The sequence below is a fragment of the Sylvia atricapilla genome, chromosome 15 (assembly GCF_009819655.1).
Source record: "Sylvia atricapilla isolate bSylAtr1 chromosome 15, bSylAtr1.pri, whole genome shotgun sequence".
Lineage (NCBI taxonomy): Eukaryota > Metazoa > Chordata > Aves > Passeriformes > Sylviidae > Sylvia > Sylvia atricapilla.
The window spans coordinates 14732637-14759591 of record NC_089154.1 but is presented as its reverse complement, the minus strand read 5'-3'; the positions used below and the strand labels follow the sequence as shown (position 1 = coordinate 14759591).

The 26955-nt window shown below is 39.0% G+C and overlaps 2 protein-coding genes across 2 annotated transcripts in view; both read left to right on the top strand.

The window, feature by feature from the left end:
• The first annotated feature begins 9618 nt into the window (after positions 1 to 9618).
• TNFRSF17 (TNF receptor superfamily member 17) lies at positions 9619 to 11333 on the top strand. Its single transcript, XM_066330293.1, has 3 exons — positions 9619 to 9897; positions 10059 to 10190; positions 10968 to 11333. The coding sequence occupies exons 1-3, from the start codon at positions 9783 to 9785 to the stop codon at positions 11222 to 11224; spliced, it is 504 nt and encodes a 167-aa protein (XP_066186390.1). The 5' UTR covers positions 9619 to 9782; the 3' UTR covers positions 11225 to 11333.
• Positions 11334 to 13658: 2325 nt separating this feature from the next.
• The window catches only part of SNX29 (sorting nexin 29), a 92565-nt gene continuing 79268 nt past the window's right edge, over positions 13659 to 26955 (top strand). The window contains exons 1-7 of the mRNA XM_066330292.1: positions 13659 to 13690; positions 18975 to 19039; positions 19963 to 20015; positions 20449 to 20573; positions 22245 to 22425; positions 24188 to 24258; positions 25101 to 25349. Of these exons, the coding sequence (XP_066186389.1) occupies positions 13684 to 13690; positions 18975 to 19039; positions 19963 to 20015; positions 20449 to 20573; positions 22245 to 22425; positions 24188 to 24258; positions 25101 to 25349 (751 nt within the window). The 5' untranslated portion in view covers positions 13659 to 13683. The remainder of the gene's footprint in view (positions 13691 to 18974; positions 19040 to 19962; positions 20016 to 20448; positions 20574 to 22244; positions 22426 to 24187; positions 24259 to 25100; positions 25350 to 26955) is intronic.

Sequence of the window (26955 nt, the reverse complement as noted above, 5' to 3'; positions counted from 1 at the left end):
TATACAATTAGTCTGCAGAATTTCTGAGGATGCCAGATGTCCTTCAGAGTGTACAAACCTGTTTTGCAGGCTGTCACACACAGGAATTGTGTAAACTCAAACACTGCGTTTTTAACATGGCTAGTAGTTTGTTTTTCCACTTTGGAACAGTTGGTACTCAAAATGAAAGTGGAGTTACGATAATTTTACTGGTTATTTAATTTTACTATCTACTGGAGTGTAAAATGGACCTGTTTGCTTGAGGTTTTAAACCATTATAAAAGCTTTTCTTGATTAAATCTCTTCTACATCAAAATGTTTAGAATAAATAGACCAGCTTTTAATTTAATAAATAGTAAAATGCTTTTCTTATTGAAAACCACCCATAAAATCCATCCTCACATCATGACTGACTTAAGTGATCAAGACTGTCAAGAAAAGAGAGAAGAGAAGAGAAGAGAAGAGAAGAGAAGAGAAGAGAAGAGAAGAGAAGAGAAGAGAAGAGAAGAGAAGAGAAGAGAAGAGAAGAAAAGAAAAGAAAAGAAAAGAAAAGAAAAGAAAAGAAAAGAAAAGAAAAGAAAAGAAAAGAAAAGAAAAGTCTGGCCCAGCTTAGGGTAACACATGAGGACTGAGGTGCAGAGAACCACAACTGCAGTTCTACCATCCCTGTGCTGCCTCTGAGCTGTTAGACCCTGCCCAGCTCATTAAATTTAGTGACAGAACAAGCCACTTTCCTTTTCCTCCTGGGCTACTCAGATGAATCAAACAAGAGGCATTTGACCAATGCCAGGGCTGGTGTAAAGTAAGAATGGGGAACAGGACTTATTTCTTGGTGAGAGCAAGCGATTAATACAATAAACCCTCCCAAAGCAGCTTCACCATTAATTTTCCACCTGTGGTGAGTCAGTCCTCACCTGAGGGGCAGTGAAATGGAGGCCTCTGTTCATGTGATTTTGGAATCGTGGTCTGTACTTTGGTAATAACTCCCACCCAGCTCCCACAAGCACCTTGCAGCCTGGCAGGGACACCCATGAAATAGCTAAATACCTGTGAAATACCAGCGCTTCAGCCATGGGAACTGAAGCATAAGAAGAAGATGTGTTTCACTAGAAGGCTCCAAACAGGTTAACAGCTCCAAGAAGTTCCTTGCTCACCACCAATGAGTAAGTTTTTAAAATTCCATAAACTACCAACAGCCTTAAACTGGAAAGAGAGTCGCATTAGGGTGCTGAGTTAGGATCCAAGTGACTCAGTTTACCTTGACACCAAGTAACTTCCTGAGCTCCTGCAACATGGGAAAGAAATATTCTGGTGAGACTGGCAGGAGCAGGAAAGGAACACAACTTCCTTTTGTGGTGTGGCAGCAAGCTGGGATCCTACTGACGCACTGGGAGCCCTGCCCTGAAATTTAAAGGTATTCAAATATGTACAGTAGTTATGCACCTAAATGAGTAGCCTGGCATTTAGAATTGCTTTGAAGTCAGAAAGAGCCTTTAAAAACAAAGCCAAAGGAACGAGTTATTTACTTAGGAGAAAGAAAAGACAGGTTAGAGGTAGATTATTAGAAGCTTGACTAGGTGCCAAGAATTTATAAATTAATATTCTTAAACCTTGGCAAATTCTCTTTCCACATAGTCTGTGGAGATGTAGCTGAGAACTAGAGAATAAAAAACACAACTGTTTCAGCATGATGACTTCATGGAAAACCAAGCCTCTCCTAAGCTTCACTGGTGCTTCTGGAAGTGTAAGTGAATCAAGAAGCTTCTACGTTTACACAAGACCATGTCTAATCCAACTTTCTTGCCCTGGAAACATCTTTTTACTGATTTGTTGTTCCAACACTGCTATTTAACAAATGCTCTTTCTGGCCTGTTCCTCTCCCTGTGCTGGACATTGGCAGAACTGCAGTCCATGAATTCCCTCATAGAAATGTATTTGAAGCTATTTCATTGGAAGAATTTCATATAAAAGTCTTTGGTTTTCCAAATGTAGCACCAGAGCATTAGCTCTATTTCACAGTCCAATCATAGAATTACTCCACGTCTGCAAAGGAATTTAGAACTTGTCTCACATTTCATTGTGGGTTGGCAGAGTACTTTGGAGCTGGATTCTTCTTTTTGAGGGCTCCAGTCTAGAGTTAAAGCCATTTTAATAGCTCCTTTTGGACCAATTAAACATGTACTGCAGGCTTCAAAAAGAGCATAAAATTAATTGGCTCTGCTTTAGATAGCAAAAGAAATGCATGGATTGCTACACCAAAATGCCAGTTTACAATTCTCTGTGTCCATCTTCTCAGCTCTCAAATACCTCACATACTCAGCTCATTATTTCTAAAAACAGTCCTGTGTGTCTCCTACTTCTATGTGTATACACAACCTTTATTCCCCTTGATTGTGTATCTCTGAAAATAAAGACTGAGAGGTCTTCTTGGCAAGTGCCATCTCTTTTTTCAAGTGACTCTAGTTGGAGGCTCAGAGCTCTCAGCTCTATTGCTTAGTTACCCTGTATTGTTTAGATCTCAGAGATCTGTGAGGTGGGTTTCTCCTTGGATCTTTGTTCACGATGCCTCTCTTTGAATGCACAGGCAGAGCAGTTTCTTCTTGGGATTTCTTCTGTGGTTTTGATACCATGAGACTCCAGACTGAAAAATAAGAGAGGGAAAAATAGTTTAGGTAAGTAGTTTTTCTGTCAAAACTGTTATGTGTGTGGGTTTCTTGCCATCAAAGCTCAAAAGAAGCAAAGATGGGGATTTAGGTGTGCACATTGTGAAGAACCTGTGTATAGTTTATAAACCTTATGACAGTTAAAATGCTGTAAATAGCAGAGGGATTGCTTTATGTGGAAGGAATGTGCTGAGCAAAGAACGAGAATCCAAGGAAGGGAAGAGTGAGATCACTTAAACGATGTAAACAGTGGCTGAGTCAGGATGAGGAAGGTTAGAGACAGTTGGGAATCTGTTTGGAAGGAAGGCAGGGACTGGGTGGTTTGAGAGATCTAAAAGCCAGGTGTAGGATTGGTGGGAGGAGGCATCCTGTCAGTCAAAATACTGAAGCAGCTGAAAAGAAATCTTGTGAAGTACAATCCAGAGCTCTGTTTATCTGTTCTTATGCTTTCTTTCAGATCAGCATTATTTTGATTAGAAAATTAACCTTTGGCTTCCTTAGCAGCAGCATGGCCAGCAGGACTGCCACTGCTGGAGACCACAATAACTCTAGGCCAGAACTCCTAAATATGGTAAGAGTTTTAAATAAATATGGTTATTTATTTGGTAAGAATGGTAAGAATTTTATAGCACTTAAATTTTATATGGGAAGTTTTACATGCTGTCTGTCTCAAGGGAGAGAATACAAAAGTGGTTCCATGTGGGATTTTCGTGTACTTTCTTTTCGCCTTCATAATTCTCTGGAATTCCAGTTGAGGGAGCATGTTGTCCATTAGAGATCCCTTAAGATTTTAGTTTCAGTAATGACTAAAGCAGAATGGCATTATTGTTATGAAAGAAGAATAACAGTGTCATGGGATTTTTAAAGCTGTTCCTCTATGGCTAGTTAACATGTTAACATTGTTGCAGAGAATAATTACTTCATTATGGAATTGTGAGAATGAAATACTGAGCTTGTTTCTAAATAGGCTTAATTACTCTAGAAGTATTCTGTGCCAGTGCTCTTATTCCAGAGACAGCAATTTGCATGGGGAATTATTCTGGAGTAGTGGTGGCTAAATCAATTACAATTTCCCTCCTGTCTTGAGAGAGAGCACACATTGCCACTGTGACACTGTACATGAGAATCTGAGAAAAGTGAATGTGTGTTACTCAAACACTCTCTCTATCTGAATAGATAGAGAATTTGACTAAAATTAACAGAAAAAAATTTCTTGTTAGACTTTAGTGTGTGCCAACTTTGCATAATTCATAATTATTCCTGCACATTTATTTTTGTGGTAATTCCATTACTCCTGTCGGCATTATACCACTGATGATTTTTAGGGTTTTTTGTCCACCTGCAAAGTCACTGAAATAGTAGCATGTAGGAGATTATTTTTATAAATTATGTTTACATTCTGTGAAAACTACTGTACCAATAAAAATGTCACTGGCATTCTAACAAGCATCAGCTTAATCCAAACTTGCTTGCACAATTCCTGTTTTATGCATTGTCCTTAGCAGTTACATAACAATTCTGGCACATGTGAAATGTCAGAAAAATGAAAAGGTATCTTCTTTCCCCCAAGGGTTTGCAGTCTATTAGTCCTGCTTTCCTGGGCTCTGCACTTCCTCTGTTCCATAAGCTGGTTCCTGGCTAAGTCAGCTTTGAACACAGTGGGGGATATGGAAGCTGTCTGTGATTTAATTGACTGTGTTTTTACTATTGTTATTTTAATCACTATTTTAAAGGGATATTTTTCTCTTCTGTTGTTTTGCTCTTTAATCCATTTTGGAAACACTCGATGTAGCACCAGCGACATCACTCTTTTCAAAGCTGTGGTCTAATTAAAATGTGCTGAACCAAACAGGCAAAATCCACATTGTTCTTGTTTTTGCTCTGTGTGCAAATGACATTAAACAATATTTTGTCTAAGAGCAGCATTGTTCCATGCAGCTTGTAAAAGTTACTGAACACGATGAACCCTTTGGTAGCTCCATTCTTCTATTTACTGTCAGTCTGTACCCCATTCCTAGAGCAGCTTGTCTCCTCCCAGCCACACATTTATTCTCATTTATGAGAATAACTGTTTCAGAAGGTTTTAACACTGTTTTAGAAGATGAGTGTCTGTAAAACTGCTGTTCCTTCAAGTGCAATAATATTTGAGAAGAAAAAGTGGTGGTTTTGGGTATGTTCATTGGTCATGATTTTTAGGATTGTCTAAGTGAGGTGATTTGTAAGAGACTTTTTTGGGGGGGATTTATTCTGTAAATAGCTTTAGAGAACTGGAGAGGATCAGAGCAAGCCTGTACTATAAGATTTGACAGTGTAGGTCAGTTGCCTTAGTGAGTGGGAAAAAAAAGAGCTGTGCCAGCACAAAACCATCAATGTAGAAACAACTATACAACGAGAAGAATTCCTTTGTCAGCCTAGCTAATGTTGTTTGTGAAGGGAATGTTATAGTCCTAGCAGAAAACCCTCTTTCTCTTGGTAAGTGCTGTGCAATTCTGCCAGCAGAATTTCTGAAGTACAGTCAGGCAAAAAAGCGGCATGAACTTGAACAGAGAAACCCTGAAGCAGTGCCAGAACAGGACTTTGTTGTTTAAGTTATGTGTGGTAAATAGACCTCAAGTTACTGTTCTGTGACAGATAAATTTCAGTCTTCAATCACTGACATGATGGTATTACTTACTTTGATTCCCATCCAAAGTTTTCATTTTATTATTTTGGCTTTTTTCAGACTGAATAGTGAAAGATAAAATTTCTCTTACCTTTTCCAGGTGACTGATTTCTGTCACATCATATCAATTTAACATGTCACAAATAAGAACTGACAAGTATTTCTGGAAGTCTTCGGTTTCTCCAGATGTTGAAAGAAACCAACAGTCAAATTTGGGTTCATGGCAGGAAATGCTCTGGCTGGATGTTCAGTGCTTGCTGTGCCCATGTTCTGCCAGAAAACACTGAACTGGAGGTGTTCTGCTCCCACAGGGGAAGGCTGGAAATCTAAAATATTTGTGTATTGTTTGTGTACTACTCCAAAGCACCAGCTCCTGCTCTGTGCTGTGCTCCCTCCACCTGAGCTGCCTTCACCAGTAAAAATGATTTAATTTCTTCAAATCCTCTTCAGCAATTTGATACCTTAGTAGAACTATGGGTGCTAAAAGCATTCTTCTAAACAACAAACAAAAAATATAGTTCATTAAGGGTTTTTATAAATTGTCCCCAAGTGTCACTCCTGAGTCAGACAGAAACATTTGAGAAACAAATCTGAGAATTTGTTTTCCTTTTATTTTTTTTTTCTTCCTGTTGTTTGTGCAGTTGAAACTTCTCCTCTTGCATTTTCCCCATTGTTTTCTGTAAGGATGCCAACTCCAGCAGGCCAACTTAACTTGTCTGAATTATTCTTAGAGGATACCTTGGGGAGGTTTTGAATTTCAGTTACAGTAAGGTAACTGCAGAAAGACTTCCCTGGCAACACTTTGTGATTTGTGGTTAAATGATTACTGTAGTTGATAAATCCTTTGCTATTTTGTCCAACTCTGCTGATTTCTGCCATCCTTTTGAAGCAAAATCAAATTACAAGAAGAGAGGATTTATTAGCATCAACATGTAATTGTTTGGAAAGCCAATGCAAGCTCTGTAAATCACATAACTGACCAAGTGCTGAAATGTAACTTTACTAGTAAATGAGGCATATATTTATTATTCCCTGAAGGTAAATATCACTGTAGGAGAACCATCATTCCAGTCATCTCATTTTTTCTTATGTTTGCACAGTCTACATATAACAAAACAGTGTTCTGCTTAGAGGATTTAATGTGTATTATACAAGGCAATGGGTCAATTATTAACATCAAATAATTACAGTTTCTAAGTAACAATATCCTTTTCTTAATGTCACTTAATGAATTTATTCTTAAGTCTTCTGGTTTTTGTTTCATTCCTTGGCTGAATCCAATATTCTACTTTATAAACAGCTTCTCAATTCAGGCATAAAACATTTGATTTTAAAGACAGTTGGTACAGTACACTTCTCCCAAAAAAAGTGTTTAAAGGGTTGATTGGCATTTTTAAAATATTAACTTCCTTCTATCAAAATTACTCAAAGATGAAGGCTGAACAAGGATCTTGTTCAGCTAGAAAATGTCTTCCTTACTCCTGGACATAGATTTTGAAATAACTTGTGCTTTAAATGTGTAGGGAGATCTGCCAGTGGGAATATTGCTTATCAAGATCTATTGATTATGTGCTTGCTTCCATTCCCTTGAGGAGAGGAACTTTTGAATGTCAGGATGTGCAGAAGACAAAGGCAACAGGCCACGAGAAGTGTAATTCCTCATTGTGTTTTGAACCATTTGTTGCCTGTATTTTGTCATTACATTCATCACTGGCACTGTGTATAGCTAAGGGGAAAAGCCAAGTCCCAAAGGCTGGGATTTGGATGGTGGCTGCTTAAAGGAATGACACATCAGAGACCCTTTACTGTCATTGCTCCCCAGTTTCCAATGTGTGAAAAATGTAGTGCTTAATTATCAAGGATTTGTGGTTTGGGGCACATCTGTCAAAAAAATTAGTTTATCTTTAAAGGCTGTAACTTTGGGAAATAGTAGTCCAACTGTAGAAGGAGAATTATTGCTCTAAGAGACAGCATCATTCTCCAGAGCTCTGATGAAATGAGCTGTATTGTGCCTTTCACTTGGGGGGAGGTTTCCCAGAGTTTGACTGAAAATATGACACTACTTTGTATTTACTTCATGTCTTATGAGAAATATGTTTGAACTCTAACCAGCCAAATAGGAAAACTTTCTGGCCAACTGAGAGAGAGAAAGCCTTTCTGCCACAATATCTTATGAGCCTATATATACAATCTCAAAATAATTAGGCATAAATTGATTTCTACTGTACTTAGAGTTTGACACGACTTTTCAAATGAAGATATAGTTCACCAAATGTGGATTTCTATGGTGAACTTAGTTGCACATGACATCACTGTAGACGATCAGCTGTTTATGTATTTTTTTTCTCTTTTTTTTTTTTGCTTTTTTCCCAGGCCATAGGATGTAAAACTCCATGAGCTGACTGGATTAATGAATTAAAGCTGCTTGCCATGTGGTCAGGTAAACCCTCCAGCCCTTCCTCATCCTTCAGAGTACCTAGAGAGTGAAGAGCAGGACTGTCCCTTTCACTGGCACTAAGACATTTAATCAGCTTATTTATCAGTATATAATCTAACCATATCTTTGGTGACCTCCAGATGTCATATTTTGTTCTTTCTTTCCTTGCTGTTAGATCAGTATTTCTCTAATAAAGTCCCTTTACAGTTTTTATGAATAGTGCCAATATAATATTGAGTAGATATCAGTTGTAGGATACATCACAGCAACATGTAGAGCAGGAGTGCATTACAAAGTGAACAAAGCCAAATGTCAGGTGTTGCCCCCCTGAAAAAGTAACCCAATACTGCAGCAAAGGCTGGGATCTTTCACTGAAATCAGTGCAGGAAAGCTCAAAGATTTGGATCCAACCTTGTCTGTCAGGAAATTCACTTACTGTACCTGTGGATACCATGAAGACACTTTCACAAGTATCTGCTTTCCTGAGATCACTGTTGAGACTGTGATTGTCCCCTCCAGGACTGAAAAGACTATAAACAGCATCTTAAAAGCAAAACCTAAAATTACTCTGTGTGTAAAGTACAAAATGGTGCTTCATCAGAAACGTGGATGACATTGCAGCCACTGGGGTCTCTTCCCCCACAGAGTGGTTGTATGGAGCAAGGCAGAACCAGTTTTATGACTTCAGCACTGACTTCCTAGTGAAAGTTTTGGCATAACCCACAGCCTCTACCCTTATTTTCTTCTGCCACACCTAAATCAGATTTCATCAATTCCAATTTATCCACTAAACCCTGAAGAGGGAGAAAAGGCTGTGATAGAAAGCCTTGAGCTGTGTACCTGGCCCATAGAAACAAGTGAAGCAGCCACAATAAGCATTTCCATCTGCCAGAGACTAGAAAACAGATCTGTTAGACTGCTCTGCTAAAACCAGCTTGTGTATTCCCACATGGTGCATGTTGTGGGAAAATAAGTCTCGTAGGGATGTGGTATGAAATTACAACTCCTTATACAATGTCTTCCTTTTATATTTCTGTAGTCAAAAAGGCAATTAAATATGATAAAGGGAGAGAGCCTGTAATTGTGATCTGTCTGTGGCAGTGATACTGGATAGAGGGAGTTACTGCTAGTTGCTAAAAACTACTAGTTAACTTTGTATTTAAAATAAATTCCATTAAAATATAACATCCAGATACAAGTTAGCTGTGTAAACCATTTTCATTGTGGTCTGTAGTCAAGGATTTTTATTTCTCCTGTGAGGAGACCAAATACATTTTCAGAAATGTTACATCCACTGTATATACACCTACCTGGATGGGAAGGAAGAAAATGTCCTATAAACTTATTTTTCCATGTTGGGTACTGCAGTTTTAGCCCAATGACAGCCCTGTATTATGGAAAAAATAAGTGAAAAATGCAGATAATGTTTTGAATCAAAATGGTAAAATATTAATATAGCACTTCTTTCATGATTAGAATGTTATCTTACTAAATTTCTCATAGAAATGAGACTATAAGAGAAAAAAAAAACAAAACCAAAACAAAAAATTCCCAAAATGAGCTAAGCAAAAATGCCAACCAAAAATGCCAAACTCTAATAGATGACAAATAAGGGTAATTCAGAATTGAGAAGCAATCCCCATGAAATAAAATCCCGAAGTTTTAGAGTCAAGAGTAATTATTATGAACTCCTGTTTGGAGATCTTTCTACTACAGTTTGTCGTATTTAGCACCTGCTCCAGAAACGTCTTCTATAAATACCCATTTTCTGTTTCAGACAAAATTTACACTGAAAACTATCTTGGTGCAGCTGCTCAGTCTTTCTACAATTGTGAATTGCCAAAAAAAGGAACAGTAATTCCTTGGGGACCTCTGAGTTAAATCCTCTTTCTGTAACGTGATCCCATGTGGTGGGGCTGTGATGAAGTCCATTATTACTGCTAGCTGTTCTTCTCAAACTGAGAACTGAGAAGCCTTTTGTAGATGATCCTTGCTCTTGTACAATTTCTGTGGCTTTGTAGTTCCATAATTACTATCCCTGATGGCACAATGCCCCAAAAATGAATACTTTGATAATCTGCTGCTCTCTTGTACTCCTTGTCACCTCCGGTGCTCCAGTGCACCGCCGCCCTCATGTGAAAACTCCTGTGAGAAGAGTAAGTAAATTCCTATAATACTATAATTTCTATCATTTCTATGGCTCTGCTGGATATCTTCATGTTGTATTTTCCATTCAGGTTTGATGTGTTTGTTTCGTGTTTACTGTACATCAGTCATTGTTTCTGATTAACGTAATGCATCTCTTTTATTTCGTAAGGTACCGATTCAAGCGGAATTCTTTGGATTGGTTTGGGCACAGGGTTGGTTTTGATACTCACTCTGTTCACCTTAATGGTCTTGTTTAAATGGAAGCATCTAAAGCAACTGAAAGAAAAACTGGAAAACACAGGTGAATAAATAAGATTCTTCATCAAATCATGTTAGATCGTTGTACATTTTAGCTAAACTTACCATGTAAAAACATTGTGAATCTTCCAGACTCTGAAGACTGTTGGATTGTTTGGTATTCCTCAAATGGACTCCATGAAGTTATCATAGTTATTAGGGAATAAATATCCAAATGCTGACTTGCAAAAGCAGCAATTTCTCTTTGTTGGTTCTGCATCCTGTCAGGATTGTGTTGTATATTCAGACTTGGCTTACTTGCTGCTGTTTGAGAAATCATTTATGAACACTCAAAAGCAAAAAAAACTTTATAAGGGATTCACCCTCATTGAATGCAGAAAGAATTCTTCCCAGGCAGAGGATACACATTCAATATTAGCTTTTCATTTTATAAGACTTTATTTAAATAATTTGATTTAATATCATAGTCTGTGAGAAGCATATGTGGTATATTTTATGAAGGTGGAAAAAGGTTTTTTCCCATTTTACAAATACTATATTTGTGAGGTTTCAAACAATAAGTAATGACTGATTAGAAAATATGTGTTGGATTACTTCAAGGCTTATTCTGAAGCAGAGGGTTGTATTGTCATAGAACAAAATATTATCATAGGTACCTCCATCTTAAAACTTTCACTGTATCTTAAAATTTTCACTGAGGTTAGAACACAGTTGGACCATAATGAAACGTGGATCTTTAACAGCTCTTTGTTTAGTATCAAATGATGTATGTACTAAATTAATAATATAATTAATAATTAATAATTCTGTATATTTACAGACTCCTCTGTGGATCCGAACCATATTCTCAAGGCTAATACTGAAAGCAGTGTGAATACAGAAGAAATCAGACACACACTTCCAGGTGAAACATTAATGTATTCAGTGGAAGAATGCACTTGCAGTGACTGTGGCTTGGTAAAACCTCAGACTGGCTGTGAAACTTCATTTCCATTACCAGCTACTGAAGAACGAGCTACTGTTCTAGTTACCACCAAATCTTTTGATTATTACAACTACGTTCTGGGTGTTGGATGACTGGGAGAGAAGTGTATTTGTACTGAGGAATAATAAAGGAGTTATTCCAGTAGAGCTGTTAACTTTAATACTTGCAGACAGTGGAGAAGGTGGTACATCATCCTTAGAGATCTCCTTTTGTGCTTGCATTAACATTTCTACATTATTTCTATTTGTAGTATTTCATTAGCCAAGTATTTCTACATTATTCTCAGGCACTCAACTAGTTACTGGAATTTTTAATTTCAGAAAGTCCTTACATAGGACAACTTTTTCTGCCTTTAGAGACTGCATCTACTTACAGCAGATATGTACAAAACAAACAAGTTTGCAAATATGTATGTCCACGTTAGACTCAGATCTTGGGCCAAAAAATCACTTGATGGTACAGAAGGACTGTTCCAAGAGGCAGAAATGAAGACCTACAGTACATCCTCAGTCTTGAAAAAAGTAATTTTAACACTTGCAATAGGAATGTTCTAAAGATGCCCTGTAGAGTATGAAATCTCCTGGGTTCAGAAGGTGTCACTGGGTCACCCTAAGGGATGTTCTGGGGACACAGATCATAGATTCACACAATGTCCTGAGTCAGAAAGAACCCTCACGGTTCACTCAAGTGCAGCTCCTGGTCCCCACTGCAATCCCTGCAATCTCATGTATTTTCCCGTGGTCCAGGCTTTCCTTTCAGTGCTAGGTGTTTTCAGACAGATTTATTTCTCTTTTACTAATTTTTTTTTTACTTACCTTTGTTATATTTACAACGGTAGGTGTTTTGTCATGCTAACTACTCTGTGGCCTAAAATTAGGAATAGATTTCTGTCACCTTGCCTTCCAAGCATTGGTGTTACTTTCCTAATATTAGGCCACAATTTTTTTCCTGGAAAACTGCAATAACAGAAACAACAACCACGCAAGCAACCACCACAACAATTGGGTATTATTTGTAGCTAACATTCTACTTCAGCTTCCTGCATGAATGATGAATTGAAATATTCCATTGCCTGGAATCTATGCAAGTTACAGCATCTTCAGGAGGCTGACACAAAGTTGGGAGTTAGGGGCTCTGTGTGGTACTGCCTACACAGGGCCAACACCTCTCAAACAGGCCTAGAGACCTACAAAATTTGTTATTATCATCTCTTTATTAAAAAAAATATGGATATTGGTCTGATACCGATATCCAACTCTGACGGACAAAGACTCTCTATCAGTTTGAAGTTACAAAGTGTGTGTTTATTACACACCAGGCAGTGTGTGGGACAGCTCCCAAATACACACCACAATTTACAGATGATCACAGGGTCTTTTTACGTACAAGAGTATTGAATACCCAAACCACAAATGCATATTCATAACTCTGGTCCGTCCCATTCTCCGCTTCGTATGGTAATTAGCCAAAAAGCAATTAAGCATGTGTAGTTTGTTCTTTGAAATGAGTCGGTGGTCCTTAGAGTTAGGGGCTCAGTGTGGTTTTGCCCACACAGGGCCAACACCTCTCAAACAGGCCTAGAGACCTAGGAAATCTGTTATTATGATCGCTTGGCTTTTTTTTTTTTTTTTTTTTTTTTAAATTTAACGACCCTTCCCGAGCTTTCACCTTTCGCAGCCCACGCGGCAGCACAGAGGACAGACACTGTCCCCACATTTCTCACCTTGTCCTTTCCCGGAGCGCCGCTCCTGCCCCTCAGGCCGCCTCAGCGCTGAGGGGCTCCGGGGTCTCTTCCGCCTCAGCGCTGAGGGGCTCCGGGCTCTCTGAGGGGCTCCGGGCTCTCTGAGGGGCTCCGGGCTCTCTGAGGGGCTCCGGGCCGGGAAAGGCTCCGGGCTCTCTGAGGGGCTCCGGGCCGGGAAAGGCTCCGGGCTCTCTTCCGCCTCAGCGCTGAGGGGCTCCGGGCTCTCTGCGGCATCAGCACTGAGGGGCTCCGGGCAGGAAAGGCTCCGGGCTCTCTGCGGCATCAGCACTGAGGGGCTCCGGGCAGGAAAGGCTCCGGGCTCTCTGCGGCCTCAGCGCTGAGGGGCTCCGGGCTCTCTGAGGGGCTCCGGGCCGGGAAAGGCTCCGGGCTCTCCGTGGCCTCAGCGCTGAGGAGCTCCGGGCTCTCTGAGGGGCTCCGGGCCGGGAAAGGCTCCGGGCTCTCCGCGGCCTCAGCGCTGAGGGGCTCCGGGCCGGGAAAGGCTCCGGGCTCTCTGAGGGGCTCCGGGCTCTCCGAGGAGCTCCGGGCCGGGAAAGGCTCCGGGCTCTCTGAGGGGCTCCGGGCTCTCCGAGGAGCTCCGGGCCGGGAAAGGCTCCGGGCTCTCTGAGGGGCTCCGGGCTCTCTGAGGGGCTCCGGGCTCTCCGCGGCCTCAGCGCTGAGCGGCTCCGGGCCGGGAAAGGCTCCGCAGCGCTCCCCGCTGTACCGAGTTTACCTTCCGGGGCGCCGGGCGGGTTCCGGGGCGGGCGGCAGCTGCCGGCCCGGCCGTGGCCGTGAGGGACAGCGGCGGGCACCATGAGCGGTGAGTGCGGCCGGGCGCTGTGAGGGCTGTGCGGGCAGAGAGTGCCTGAGGGCCCGGTCACTGCGGCGGTGCCCTCCTTCATTCCCCCGCGCTGCTCCGTGCTGAGGCCACTTTGGGTCTCTGAACACCACACCCCGTTCCTCATTGCGGCTCCCCGAGTGCCCCCGAAGTGGTGTTTTAAATCTTAAATGCTGCCCTTGAGCGCGGCGCTGGCTGATAGCAGAAGTGATGCTGGGTTCTGTGTTGTTTCAGCTGTGCAAAATCATAGGGAATACTCCTGAGGGAATAAATGACCAAGAGAAGATGGGAATTTAAAAATAAATTAGAAATGTGAACTGAGGTGAGGAGCACGGCGTGTGGGGAAAGGGGTGAGGGGTCCCTGAGGACGGCTCTGTTTGGGACGTGATAATTCCTGAGCTGAGGGAAATGGTGCCAGAGGTGGGCTGAGCCCTGAGGGGAAATGTCTGCGAAATGCTGAGCTGTTTGTCAAGGAAACACTTGAAGCTTTGCCTGAGAATTGTGACCCGTAAACTACAGGGGCTGGAGGAAGCAGATCCGCTTGAATTGGCCAGCACGGAGAGTTGTTAGGATGGAGATGAAAATTCTGGTAGGCTTTTCCTGTAGATGTAAAGCGTAAGTGGTGTTTGTTTAATATGTATTAAAACGCGTTGGCAAGGATTTGTTTGGGGCTTTTTGAGCAGGGAGGTGCTCTAGTAAAAATTGTGATGGGTTTCTATGTACATCTTCAGCAGTGGAAGTTGCAGATAACACTCTGACATGAGAATTGGATCATGTTTGGATCATTGGATCATCATTGGATCTCCCACCCTGATCTACAACATCTTTGTTGCAAAGGCAGCAAGAAAAAAATCCCTGAGGAGTTAACTGGAGTTAATGCTACATCTTTGATGGGGAGCAGTCATTTCTGAAAGTGAACTGAAATATAAACCCACTTCACTTCTATTTTTCTCTGTTTTGTTCTCACCTTTATGGTGGGAAGAAAATAGAAGATTTTTGTGGAAGAGATGAGGAAAAAAAAAAAAAAAAGATTATTGTGGGGAAACCTGTTGTGAAAAATGCAAGTAGCAGTGAAGTCTTTCAAAGCATGGGAAAAGAAAGTTTCTCAAGTGTTTCAGATCTTGACATGGTATAGACTAAATCCCAAATGCAAAATTTGTAAGAGTCATCATTTTCACGTGGAAAACCTCAGCCCTCCAATGATGAATTCAAAGTGGGAATACCCTTGTGCAAATTTATGCAAATTAGAGCCTGAATCTTCCTAGGAGACTAATCTTTGAGAGATCTATTTGGATTCTGTGACTCAAAAGGCAAGGTAACACCTCCTGTGGCCTAAATCTTCATCCTGTAGGTAGTATTATTACCTTTAATTTTTTTTTTTAAAGACAATTAAGAGTTACATGTTTATGAGAAAAGAAACATTTAATTACTTAAAATAGAGTAATGCCTGGGGTGGCATTGACAGTGTTGGTTCAATTACATGGTAACCACCCATATATAGCCCCTGCCCAGAATTATAGGGTTTTTTCTGCAATTCTGGTTAGACAGCAAGATAACAAAAAACCCCTAATGTTGAACTTTGTTACACAAAGCTATACAGGATTTTTCTATAATAATATAAGTCAAACTGATGAGAACAGAGGAATATCTATCATTATCCTGCTTGTTTCAGATAAAGGAGATGGCTCATGTTAACATCTCATCAGTTTTAACCATACCCTTCTATTGCCTGTAACAGCACTGCCTGTGCTTACTTCTGTGCCCAATTTTAACTGACAGAGCTGTTCCTGAAATATGGAAGAACTTCTTTTTTTAATGGCTGTAATTATGTTTAATGTTTATTTTCTTTAGCTACAGTGTATTTCTAGTGGATGTGAAGGTAACTTCCTGTTGATTTAAGCATCGCCTTAATATTACTAATACTGTTTACTAATTCCACACTCATGTTTTATTGCAGAGTGCTGAGCAGGCTAAACTTTAAAGGCAAATAATACAAGGATACAAGATTTATCTGCTTGTCAAGAATTGGGAATGTTGTCATTTGTTTAATGATGGTTTCAAAAAACTTAAAAATGCAACTCATGGTGGGAGGATGAGGCAGGAGAATCATAATAATGTAGTATAAGGTAGCATTTAAATTAGGTCTGTGTTTGTTTTATCTTAAACTTTGTGCCATCAGAACCTGTATTAGAGCAAGCAAAAGGGGTTACAGTCTGAAATTTTGCATTCAGGACATAATTCAAGTTATGTAAGAGCAACAGGAGTTTATTTATTTTACTTTTGTGCTGCCTGTGGTGCTGAAGAGGGCTTTACCTGGGAAGAACTGGATGAAAATCTCCCTTTCCTTTACTTGCACACCACTTTGCTGTTGCACTAGGTGTGAGTGTTTGTGTCAGAGTCTGGAGAGGAGTTTGTTTTAAAACTAGAAAACTTGAACAGCAGAAAGTGGGGAGGGTCACAGAGGCAGGTGCAGTACCTGAGCCTATTTTAAACCCTTTTTGACTGAGTAGATGTTGCTGGGAGGAGCCTCTTTAAGTTTCTTAGGTTTTGCAACTTTATACTTATGCTTTCACGATTATTTTTAGAGTCACATATGAAGTTCCTTTTTATTGCAGGAGTCTAAATACAGCCTTTTTTCTGGGTAATGCTGTTTTTATGCATTCCATGTTTTGTATGTGTATGTGTGTTCCTGCAGTTTTTACTGCTGTTCCGAATGGGGAGAAGGGTATTTTAGTTGGTAATACACTGTTAGTCTTTGAATCAGCTGGAGTTGGTCACACTTAATTGGTGCTCTTGTCTGAAAATACGCTCTTTTTTCCCCTAAGGACTTAGTTTAGAAAATGAAAATGTGAAAGAATTAAATCTTCAATAGAGTCAGTGGAGATTTATTTTTACCTTCCACCTACTTGAAACAAAACCATCACAAAACAGTACCACATTTTCTAGGCTTGTCACAAAGAAAAATATCCCCTCAGCATGAAAAGAGGGACAATTTCATCTTCCAGTTTTTTAAAAAAATTTGGACTTTGTGAATACTCTTTTTCTTCTACCTGTAGAATTTCTATAAAGCAACAGCAGTTGAAGAATTTAAGATGTGCCTTGAAGAGAAACCTCAGCTAAGCCCTCAGCTGACACATTATGTGGCCCTATAGCCCTTTTAATGGTGAGGGGGATCTGACCTGCTTCAGGAATTCTTGGTTGTCATCTCCTGCAGTCACAATTGGTAGTAATGCAAATCTGCAAGTAAAATAAAGAGAAAATGCACATTGCACTCAGTCTGTGTAAACTTAAGGTTGGTTGGTATCACATGCTTTGGTGGTTTAGAACATTAATTAGAACAGTGAACATCAGTAGGTGTTCTGTATTTATGCATTTTTTAATATTGATTATGTTTGGAATCTAGTTGCAAACAATTTTTGTTAGTGAACAGATACAAAGAGTCCAAAGAGATGTGAATTTAGAAACTAACATCTGTTGCATTTAGATGACAAACTTGGCCCACCTACTAATATTTTCATTTGATAAATGTTTTTCTGGTCATGAAATTATTAATGGCATGTATTTGTTCTGATGTTCAAGCTATTAATATAAAGAGAAATATTGTGTTGTGCCTCTTCTTGCAGGTATGTGGGTAGTGTAAGATTGTAAGAGTAATGAGGTTTGAAACACCAGAGAAAATGTGCAGAGTTGTGTGTGTTCACTGTTACTGAACACAAGGGGTTGCTCAGAAAGTTTGGATTGTTTTCCTTGTTTTTGGTGATGTGGTTTATTATAAAACAAATGGATACATAGGCATGTATCTGTCTCCGTTTTGGCAACATATGAGTGGTAAGAACATCGAATATTGTTTGATAAATTGCCATCTCTGAAGGAGCATGATGTGGAATGGCAGGGATTGTATGAATTTAGCCTTATCTTCACCCTGGCATAACTGGCATAGTTGTTAGGAGGTTAAAACTCATTTGGTGTGGGGTTTGTTTCTGAAGTCCTGGGCTGGCACTGAACGTTGTTTGTGTGCACTGGAGTGCTTGACTAACAGCCCCAGACCTCACACATCACATGTCTGCACAGTTCCAGTCACAGTTCAGAATGGGAAGCACAAAGTCTTGGAAATGTGCTGTAATCAGCAAAATCAGCTTTGTGAAGCTTAGTTAGCAGCTATGTTTTTCCTGTTTTCATTTTTCTGGCATACTTATTCTGTATACTTCTATATTATATGAGTGTATATGTATTTAAACAAAGGCAGAATCATTTCAACTGGACAAATTCTGTCCTGTCCTGCTGCTTTCAAAGCAAACTGTTTTGAATGGGATTATGAAGTTAGGAAATTCTGGGATTTGGACCCCACAGTGTCAGAGAGCAAGAGGAAGCACATATCTTTGATGTCATCTCTCTTCACTAGAAGGCTTAGTGTGTGGTGTTTGATTTTCAGTGCTGGGAGGAATTTGCTCATGCAGAGTTTGGATAATTGGCTTTCAGTCCCTACGTACATTGGTTGTATGTTCTTTGAGAGAGAAAGGAGAATAGAATGACTTTAATTCCAGAGATGTCACAGAGTTTTCTGATGGATGTTTCGAACTTCAGCTCTGACTAAAGAAATTACAGAGGCAATTTGGGCTGTCTAGATAACGATTTTTACCATATTCATGGCAGTTTATAAAGGATAATCCAACAAGCAAAGTATTATGCTTTTGAAATAGTTCAAGAAGTTAAAGGTTGCCTTGCATAGTTCCTTATATAGTAACAAAATAGATTTTATAGGTGTTAATGAGAAGAACTATGCTGGTAGGTAAATTTTAAAGGATTTAGTCAAACGGTTGCTGTCTGTTCACCTGACTTAAAACTCTTCCTGCAATAAGGTTGGACAGTAAGAAGATACTCCTGGTGTTTTCATTCTTGCTTTCCACTCTTTTCTAGTGCTGTAATGCTGTCTTACCCTGGTAGTTGTGCTGGGAAGCTCAGGGCAAGGTGTGCATCAGCTTGAATAATAATTCTGTACTTGGTGCTGGTGAAATATATCTTCAAAATATTACTAAAATAAGAATCTAGATGATTTTTGAAGCAGTATTGCTGCCTGTTAGAGAAAGGCTACTTGAAACCTCAAAGCGGTTTTTACTACATCATTTTACTTAAAATACATTAGTTAATTTAGTGGAATAATTGGCATGGGAAGAAGGTTTTCAGGGCCTAAAAGAAAGAAGCTTGTGTTGGCCCAAAAGTATTTTAAAAAACTATTTTAAAAGGATATGATTTTGTTGAATTTCAGGTTCACAGACCAACGACACTAAAAGACAATTTCTTCTCGAACGGCTACTGGATGCAGTTAAACAGGTGAGAAATCCAACACCCATTTCTGCAGTGCTCACTCAGACTTCTCACTACTAGCAGGGACTGGCTTTGCTTTCTCTTGAATAAAGTGTCTTGGGTTCAAACCCAGACTCAAAGAGAAGGAAAAAGAAGGAAAGGAAAGAGGGGAAATTGTGGCTTTCGTATGGTACATCTGAGTTTTTGTCTGCTGGCAAACAGCTACTGTGCAGTATTTATTTAAAATTCTTGTTCTGGACAGGTTGAATTTGTAATAGATCTATTTTAAATATATGTCATACTATAGAATATATATTAATATGTACAAGATATATATTAATATATCTTGTAATCCTGATATGACTGAACTAAATTGCAGTGTACTGCAAAGTCTAACTTAGTGTTTTAGAGTAGCAGCTTCTTTCTTTGCACTAGGTTTTTAGTGAATGTTAAAATACCATGTGAAGGTGTGATTTATATATGTATGTCTGTATTTGAGTCAATGTGAAGTTCAGCAAGTAGAATTTCATAGACTGCAGTCAGTTTGGGAGAGCTTGGGAGGCAAAGAATGCCTCAGAAGTGAGCCAATGGAATGTTTTATAAAGAGTGGTTCTGTCACTGTAGCACTGAGCTGGGTGGGAGCCGTGTTTGGTTTTGTGGGTGCACATTGAAAACTCAAAAGTAGTAATTTCCACTCAGTTTTCAATTTCCTGAAGGACCTGCAGGTGTGTTGCTCTTGCTAGCAGGGGTATATTTGAGCTGCAAGAGCAGCCCATGAGTGTAACACGATGCTCTAGAGCACTTTTTGGATGCAGGCTGTATTTTGCAATGTTCTATTTTGTGCTGCTTCCTTTTTTGATATGTTTTGGTTTCGTATATATAAGTTAGTTCAGAAAATTTATTTAGCGTAACAAAAATTCCTGAAATTTCTTAAAATCCATTTGTTGCAGTGTCAAATACGATTTGGAGGAAGAAAAGAAATTGCATCAGATTCCGATAGCAGGTAAAATAGTCTAAGATTAACATGCTTAGATTTTGCATCATAATGGCATAAAACATAGGGCAAAGAATATTCCACATGCTAAAAAAATTCCATTGCATGAAAGGTAGGTAATCTGAACCTGAAATAACATGATTAACAGCCCCTCTAGCACATGAGGGTGATTTCTCAAATTGATTGCCCATTCTTCTGAATGTAAGCTGTGCCTCAGCTTGCAATCATTGTGATGAGACTGTGGGTACAAGTAGATTATACTGCTTGCAAATAATGAGATGACTGCATAGAAGGGGTCTTTCACTGCTTATAAGATAATGGTTCACCTTCCATTTCCTATTCAGAGGTCTGGAATAAAGTTGCTGTGTAGAAACATAGTTGATTTTCTCTGTGATTTTTTTGTAGTTCCTCTTACGTGACTTCAATAAAAATTCTGTTGCAGAGTGACCTGTTTGTGTGCTCAGTTTGAAGCTGTGTTCCAGCATGGCCTGAGGAGGAGCAGGGGGTTAGCACTGACAGCAGCAGCAATCAAACAGGCAGCAGGTTTCTCCAGCAAAACTGAAACAGGTAGGTTGCTAATTGTAGCTATCCTGTTTTAATTAGTTCGTATGTTCAGTCAAGCAATGTAATTTCTACTAGGAGTTATAAGCATTGCACCAAACTGCAGATTGTTTGCAGGATACCTTAAACTTGCTGTATTGTAGAAGTAGCAGGGAAATGTTGCTTCTTGGTCTAGTTCAACTTGCATTCCAAGTTGTTTTAGAAATGTTGCTGTTAGGAAATCAGCACTTCCTACTGTTGCATCATGTATAGTGGCAAATTTATTTTGAATTCTGGCAGGGATCAAGGTTGTGTAATTGTGTTGTTAAGTTCTTAAAACACCGTTTTCATTCTTGACCTTGTCTTGCTCAGTTCTTTAAATGCCTTATTCTATATAAGTATGTTAAGGTCAGTTATGTTTAACTTCTAATTATTGATGTAATTTTAGAAAGAAAAACTATATTGCTTGTAGTGGTTGGGTTGGTTTTTATTACTTTCTCCACATTCAAAGGAAAGATTTCTTTATTTTTCTCTTCACCATGATGTTTCTCTTTTTTTAATCAGAACTGTATGAAGATATCGATCAGTTTTTATCAATGTTTGGGAAAAGCACACAAAAGAAAGAAATATTGTTGTCGTTTAAATGCAACACTTCTGTTTTCTAAACATGAATTTGTTATTTGCATGTCAGCAAATTCTGGAGCTACCTGTTCCTTTGGACCTGCCTTCCAATATTTCACATCAACAGAAACATAGAGTTCTAAAGAAATCCTTTCCTTTCTGTAATATGTTTCCAGTTGAACATACGAACCTGTGGATAAAATACTATCTCAAATATGATTTTAAATGTGAATTCTGTGTAAAGTGTCAGATGGAATCCTTTAATTCATGTGGCTTTTTCAGTGAAGTGGAAAGTTCTAAGTGCTTAGTCTGAGTTCTGGAGGAATAAATAACCTATTTAACTGGTGGGTTGCACGAAGAGGGTGAATGATTCACTTTTGTTCAAAGTTATGTTGTTACCTGTTTGGTTTTTTTTTAAATAAATTTACATGTAGATGTATTCAGGTGTGAGCTTAGTGGTTTTCTTGGTGGAGTGGTTGTCATAATTGTGAAAAACAAAATTTCCTTTTTACATAGATTTTAAGAAATTGGTTTAATAAAAGATAAGACAATTAGGAGACAAAGAAAAAAGTAAAGTACGATCAATCAAATGACTTGGCATTGAGCCAAGTCCACAAGTTGCTGTTTCATAGGCTTTCTTTAAATACCCTTTTTGTTGTATTAGTCTGTTGAATATTCATATTTTTCCATAAACTAATTTCCATATTTTAGGATCTGTTTTGTATGGCCCCTCTTTAGGTCTGTCTTTTTAGAGTATGCGTATTTTTTGGTTGTATCTTCATTATCACCTTCAAATTAGGCTTTGGTCCACACTTTCTTTAGATGGTAGATGTTGATAGTTGGGGTATCAATAGTGGAGTCTTCTTTATATGTTCATTGGATGTTATCGCGACCAAACAAACAATTTAAGCATACTCTATCACTACTACCACTCTGCCTAATTTTCTTTACTAACAACAAAAATAAAAACTTAAATCCTTACCACAAAGTTATTAATCCTATAGCACACATCTTACAAAAAACGCCAACTTTATAATAGTCATTGATAACCTTATTATTCCTATCATTAACTTCCAGAGCCAGTGTTCTGGTATTATGTGAAAGAAGTGCTGAACAGACACGAGCTGCAGCGTTTCTACTCGCTGAAGGCCATCAGCACCGACATCGGCCGGGGCCGCGCTTGGCTGCGCTGTGCTTTGAACGAGCACTCCCTGGAAAGATACATTCACATGCTGCTGGCTGATAAGAATCGCCTCAGGTACTGTGTCTGAGACCTTTGTCATGCAGGGAGTGTCCTGGCAAATGGAGCGCTGTGTGAAACCCCAGGCAGCCAAACAAAAGCCAGAGCTGTAGTAGTCGTACCCCGTATTAATTGGAGTCACTTAAGAGAATTTTTAATTTTTTTTTGTTGGCCATGAAGATAGTGGTTTGTGCCTGTATCAACGTGTGACCTCTCCCCTAAATCCCTTCCCTGTTCTTTCAGCAGTTTTCCTCACTGCAGCCTGGACACCATGCTTTAAGGTGCCTCTCTGTTCCACTAAAATAGTCCACAATTGCAGCTATGTCTGATCAATCCATCAGTGGTAATTGCCTGTTGCCTTTTGGAGATCCTGTAATTGCAAAGCTCCAGCGGTGCAGCCGTGGGGAGCTGCAGCTGCAGATTACCGGGAAGTGGTTCGGTAGCAGTTTGTGAACCTTTTGTTACAGTTACTGAAAATAACTTACTACACGTTGTGAAATCCTGAGGTACTTTGGAAGTGCAAAATGCACTTAAGTTCATAAACTGAGTCCTGTCTTTTCCTCACATATCTTCAGCTCCTTTTCTTTATGAAAATTTGAGGTGTTTTCCTTTTTTATCAGTAACTGTTGTAACTTGCCCAAACCACTTGATCAAGTCTAGTGGATTCAGCAGAAAGGCATTTAATTAATTTGCATTGATTAATGCATCTAGTGGATAAGATTACTGCCCAAACTGAGTTCATTAGTACCTCCTTTTCATTTCTAGTTTGTTCCAGCCATCTGTAGCTTTCTTGCAAAACAGATTTTGAAGAAATCAAATAAAGACAAATAAAATAAAGAAAAATATCTGAAAACCGTTAGCCAATTAGTGACTTGGATTGCTGTGTCACTAATTACTCTCATGTTTGTAGCAATACTTGCACAGTATCAGGATTAGCAGCACACTGCATTTTAATGCTATTTCTAGAAAGGTTTATTCGAGAATTTTTGGGACATAAATGCTACTTGAATTCCAGTAGGATTTACAGAATCAATTTGCATCCCCACTTACGTGTTTTGGAAACTTTTTAATGAGTCTGTCAGAGTTGTTTAATATATAGATTGAGGGGTTTCTCGCTATCTGTTTTGTTGTTCAGTTATTGTGTGCTGATAGTAAAAATACAGCATTCTGCTACTACAAAGAACTAGGCTTAGAACAGCTAAATTTATGTGTTCACAGTGCAAAAACGTGGGGGTTTTACATCCAAATTCATATTTTACCCTAATTATTTAGAGAAATTGGTGTGGCTTTGGATATTGAAAGAGGTCACAGAGTCATAGAATGTTAGGATTTGAGTTCAAAAGGGCCTTTATAAAGATTGTGTGGTCCAACCCTCTTGCCATGGGCAGGGGCCCCTTCCACCAGAGCAGGTTGCTCAACATAAAGAGAACCTTTTTGTTTGTGTTCAAGTGTTTTCTAAGCTTATACAAAACATGTACAGCAATAGGTATGGAGAGATGCTGTGACTGCTAATGCAGTGTGAACCCTCAGGCCCTGAGTTGCTTTTATCCCCCTAAAAAAGTGCACAACTAAAACTAAAGGAAAAAAACCCCACTCTTTAGCATGTCTTTTTAGAAACATCTGCACACTTACCGATTTCAGAGCTACAGGGAGTTAGTGTGACATAAAATTTAATCCTTTGGGATGCTCCTACTTATTGTTCAGAGTTTTCTTGTCTTTCAGAAGTGAAGTATATGTTACTATGGGACTTCATGTCCTTATTTTCCCCTTTAAATTACAGTGTCTTCTATGAAGACTGGTCTTTTATGATGGATGAAGAACGTTCCAGTATGATCCCTACGATGGCAGCTGGTAAGACTTTATCTTCAGTGTTACTGTTCTTGGAAAACTGCTGCATTTTGGGATGTTGCATCTGTTTCTGGTTGTCAGGAGTTTCTCTGATACACTCTATTTATGTGGAGAATGTGTGTTAGGGGCACAGCCAAGGTGAACAGTCAAGGTGTTATTCAATTAATTCTATGAATTGATGGATTGCTTAAAATCCTGGGTCTGGCCTTCCTACAATTCAAATATCTCCCACATAAATTTTTTAACTCTTCAGCAGTCAAGACTACCTTAGACCCAGTACAACCAGAAAGTAAAATGGGTTATTCCTGACTGGAAAAGAGCAATGATGGAATTTTATACTAAGATCCAAATTACAGGTAAATACAGGTAGGGAGAGTAAGGGTAAGAAATGATAACAAATAATTTACTTTTCTAGAGTTCAGCCACAGAAGTGATGATACCCCTTTTCTCAGATACATGGTCATGTGCTTCATTCTGCAAGACAAGGTTCATGGGCTTTTTTGCTAGTAGAATATTGGAACCAGCAAATACTAAAGTTGCAGTGAAATGGGTTTAAATAAAAGCTTATAAATAAATGAGTTCACAGTACTTTTTGATTATTTAATGTGCCGCTGAACAGCCATCAAGAAGATTTCAGAACTGATTGCATCAGCTTGAATATAATCCATAAAGGAATGAATGGTACATCAAAGAATAGTGGTTCATGCATTGGGAACTGTGGGAAATTTTTGGGAAAAATGTTTTCCATGTCCTAATTTTTTAATCCTCAGCTTCTGTCTTCATAACTTCCATGTGAAGCATATGCTGCATTTCTGCTCTCTTTTTCCCCTTTCTTTGGTCTGAAGGTCTGAACTCCATTCTTTTTGCTATCAACATTGATAACAAGGATTTAAATGGGCAGAGCAAATGCACACCCACTGTGTCAGATCTGTTGAAGGAATCCACACAAAATGTCACTTCCTTACTGAAGGAGTCCACTCAGGGTGTCAGCAGCCTCCTCCGGGAGATCACAGCCTCATCTGCCGTCTCCATCCTCATAAAACCTGAGCAGGACTCTGACCCACTGCCTGTTCTGTCCAGGAATGTCAATGCTGGTAAGCTTTTATGGGTGTTAGTGCTCTTCAGAAACTTAGAAAATACTCGAGTGTGTTTGAATAACTTTTTAATTTACTTTTAATGCACTACTGTAGAGCAGAAGTCTTAAAAATAAGCGCACTGTGCGTGCAAACCACTTGAGTGTGTAATTAAAAGCATGAAATGGGAAATATTGGGTGTGAATACTGTGTTCACTGTGTACTGGTAACTGTGTTTTGGCATTCTTGTATCACTGTGAGAGGGAGGCTAAACTATTTTATTGGTAGCACTTTGCTTGTGACCTGAATTTCAATTTCTTGTTCATAAAATTATGCTTTGGAGTTTGTGATGTAATGATTTTTCATTTTTAATATTGTCTTTTGGCACCTTGCCAGTCAGACGTACAGTGACACATATCTTTGTTATATATCAGATACAAATCTCACCTTTAATCTGCTTGGAGCAGTGACTGTGTTTACAGTCTGAATTCCTATGCAAAGCAGATAATTGCCAAAATGAAAATTCACTCATACACTCTTTACCTTTAGAGTTCTTAGTGTTATAACCAGCTTGATGTCAGTAACTAACAAAGATCCAAAGTCTTAATCTCTTATACTTTGAAATCAGTCAAGCAAAATGTGATTTGCGTGATACATTTTTTGTTCCAAAATTAGCGAAGTAATATTTTATTATCTTTGTTTCTGGAAGTTAAGCTAAAAGTTTGGTTTGCTTTGTAAAAGTACAAAACTGCAGGAAGATTTATGTGCTTTTCAATAAAGAAACAGGGTTTGAGTTTAGGCAATAAATTGTTTCGGTTATGAGAAAAAAGCACAAACACATGAAAATCTGGTAGGAATAGAAGTCGAGATAAACTCAGTTTTTTATTGGCATTTAAAAGAGACTTTGTCTTAAAATGCAATTTTTAGAACAAACTTGTGGTGAAGCTTTTCTTGCATAACACTTAAATGAGATTAAAACCGTAGGTGATACTTGACTTGGGGATAACTTTGTTAGTATAAAATAGCCTTGAAAGATGAAAGAAGACATTCTAATTGACCAGATGGTGCCTGTGACTGCACAACATGATTTACCTGATGTGTGCAGCACATGTGTGTACAGAACATGAAAGGTACAACGTGCAATGAAATGTCACTTTGAACAAATTGAGGTTGTCCAAATGCAATTATATGGGGAACGTTAGAGCAAGTCAGATGTTTCCATTAAAGTCTGTGCTCTTTGCTGGAGTTCAGAATGGATTTTAACATCCTTTTAAAAGTATGGTAGTGTGTTTTGTGGATCCAGAACAGCTGGACTTGAATTAAACAAAGCCATTTGGTCCCAGTGTGAGGTGTTTTGGTGGGTAAATTTCTGATATTTCTTGGAGTGCTTCAGCTTTGCATTTAGCTTCACATGCCCATCAGATACAGAGAGAGTAGGTAATAGTGTAAAAATAAGTTCTGTCACTGAATACATCTGGTGTAATCAGAGAGAATTTCAGTGTATTTCTAGACCACAGCTAATTAGCTGAAAACTGACTGTTCAATTTTTCGAGTATAGACAAAACTATTTGAGTGCAGGTTGTGGATTTTGTTGGTGTTGTGGGTTTGTTTTTTCAGTTTTTCCTCT

What these genes read in the sequence shown, in the direction of transcription:
- TNFRSF17 (XM_066330293.1), top strand. Translation starts at nt 9,783, where the DNA reads ATGGCACAATGCCCCAAAAATGAATACTTTGATAATCTGCTGCTCTCT. An exon ending in TGAAAACTCCTGTGAGAAGA is followed by an intron (nt 9,898 to 10,058) that starts GTAAGTAAATTC and finishes TTATTTCGTAAG; the next exon opens with GTACCGATTCAAGCGGAATT. An exon ending in AGAAAAACTGGAAAACACAG is followed by an intron (nt 10,191 to 10,967) that starts GTGAATAAATAA and finishes GTATATTTACAG; the next exon opens with ACTCCTCTGTGGATCCGAAC.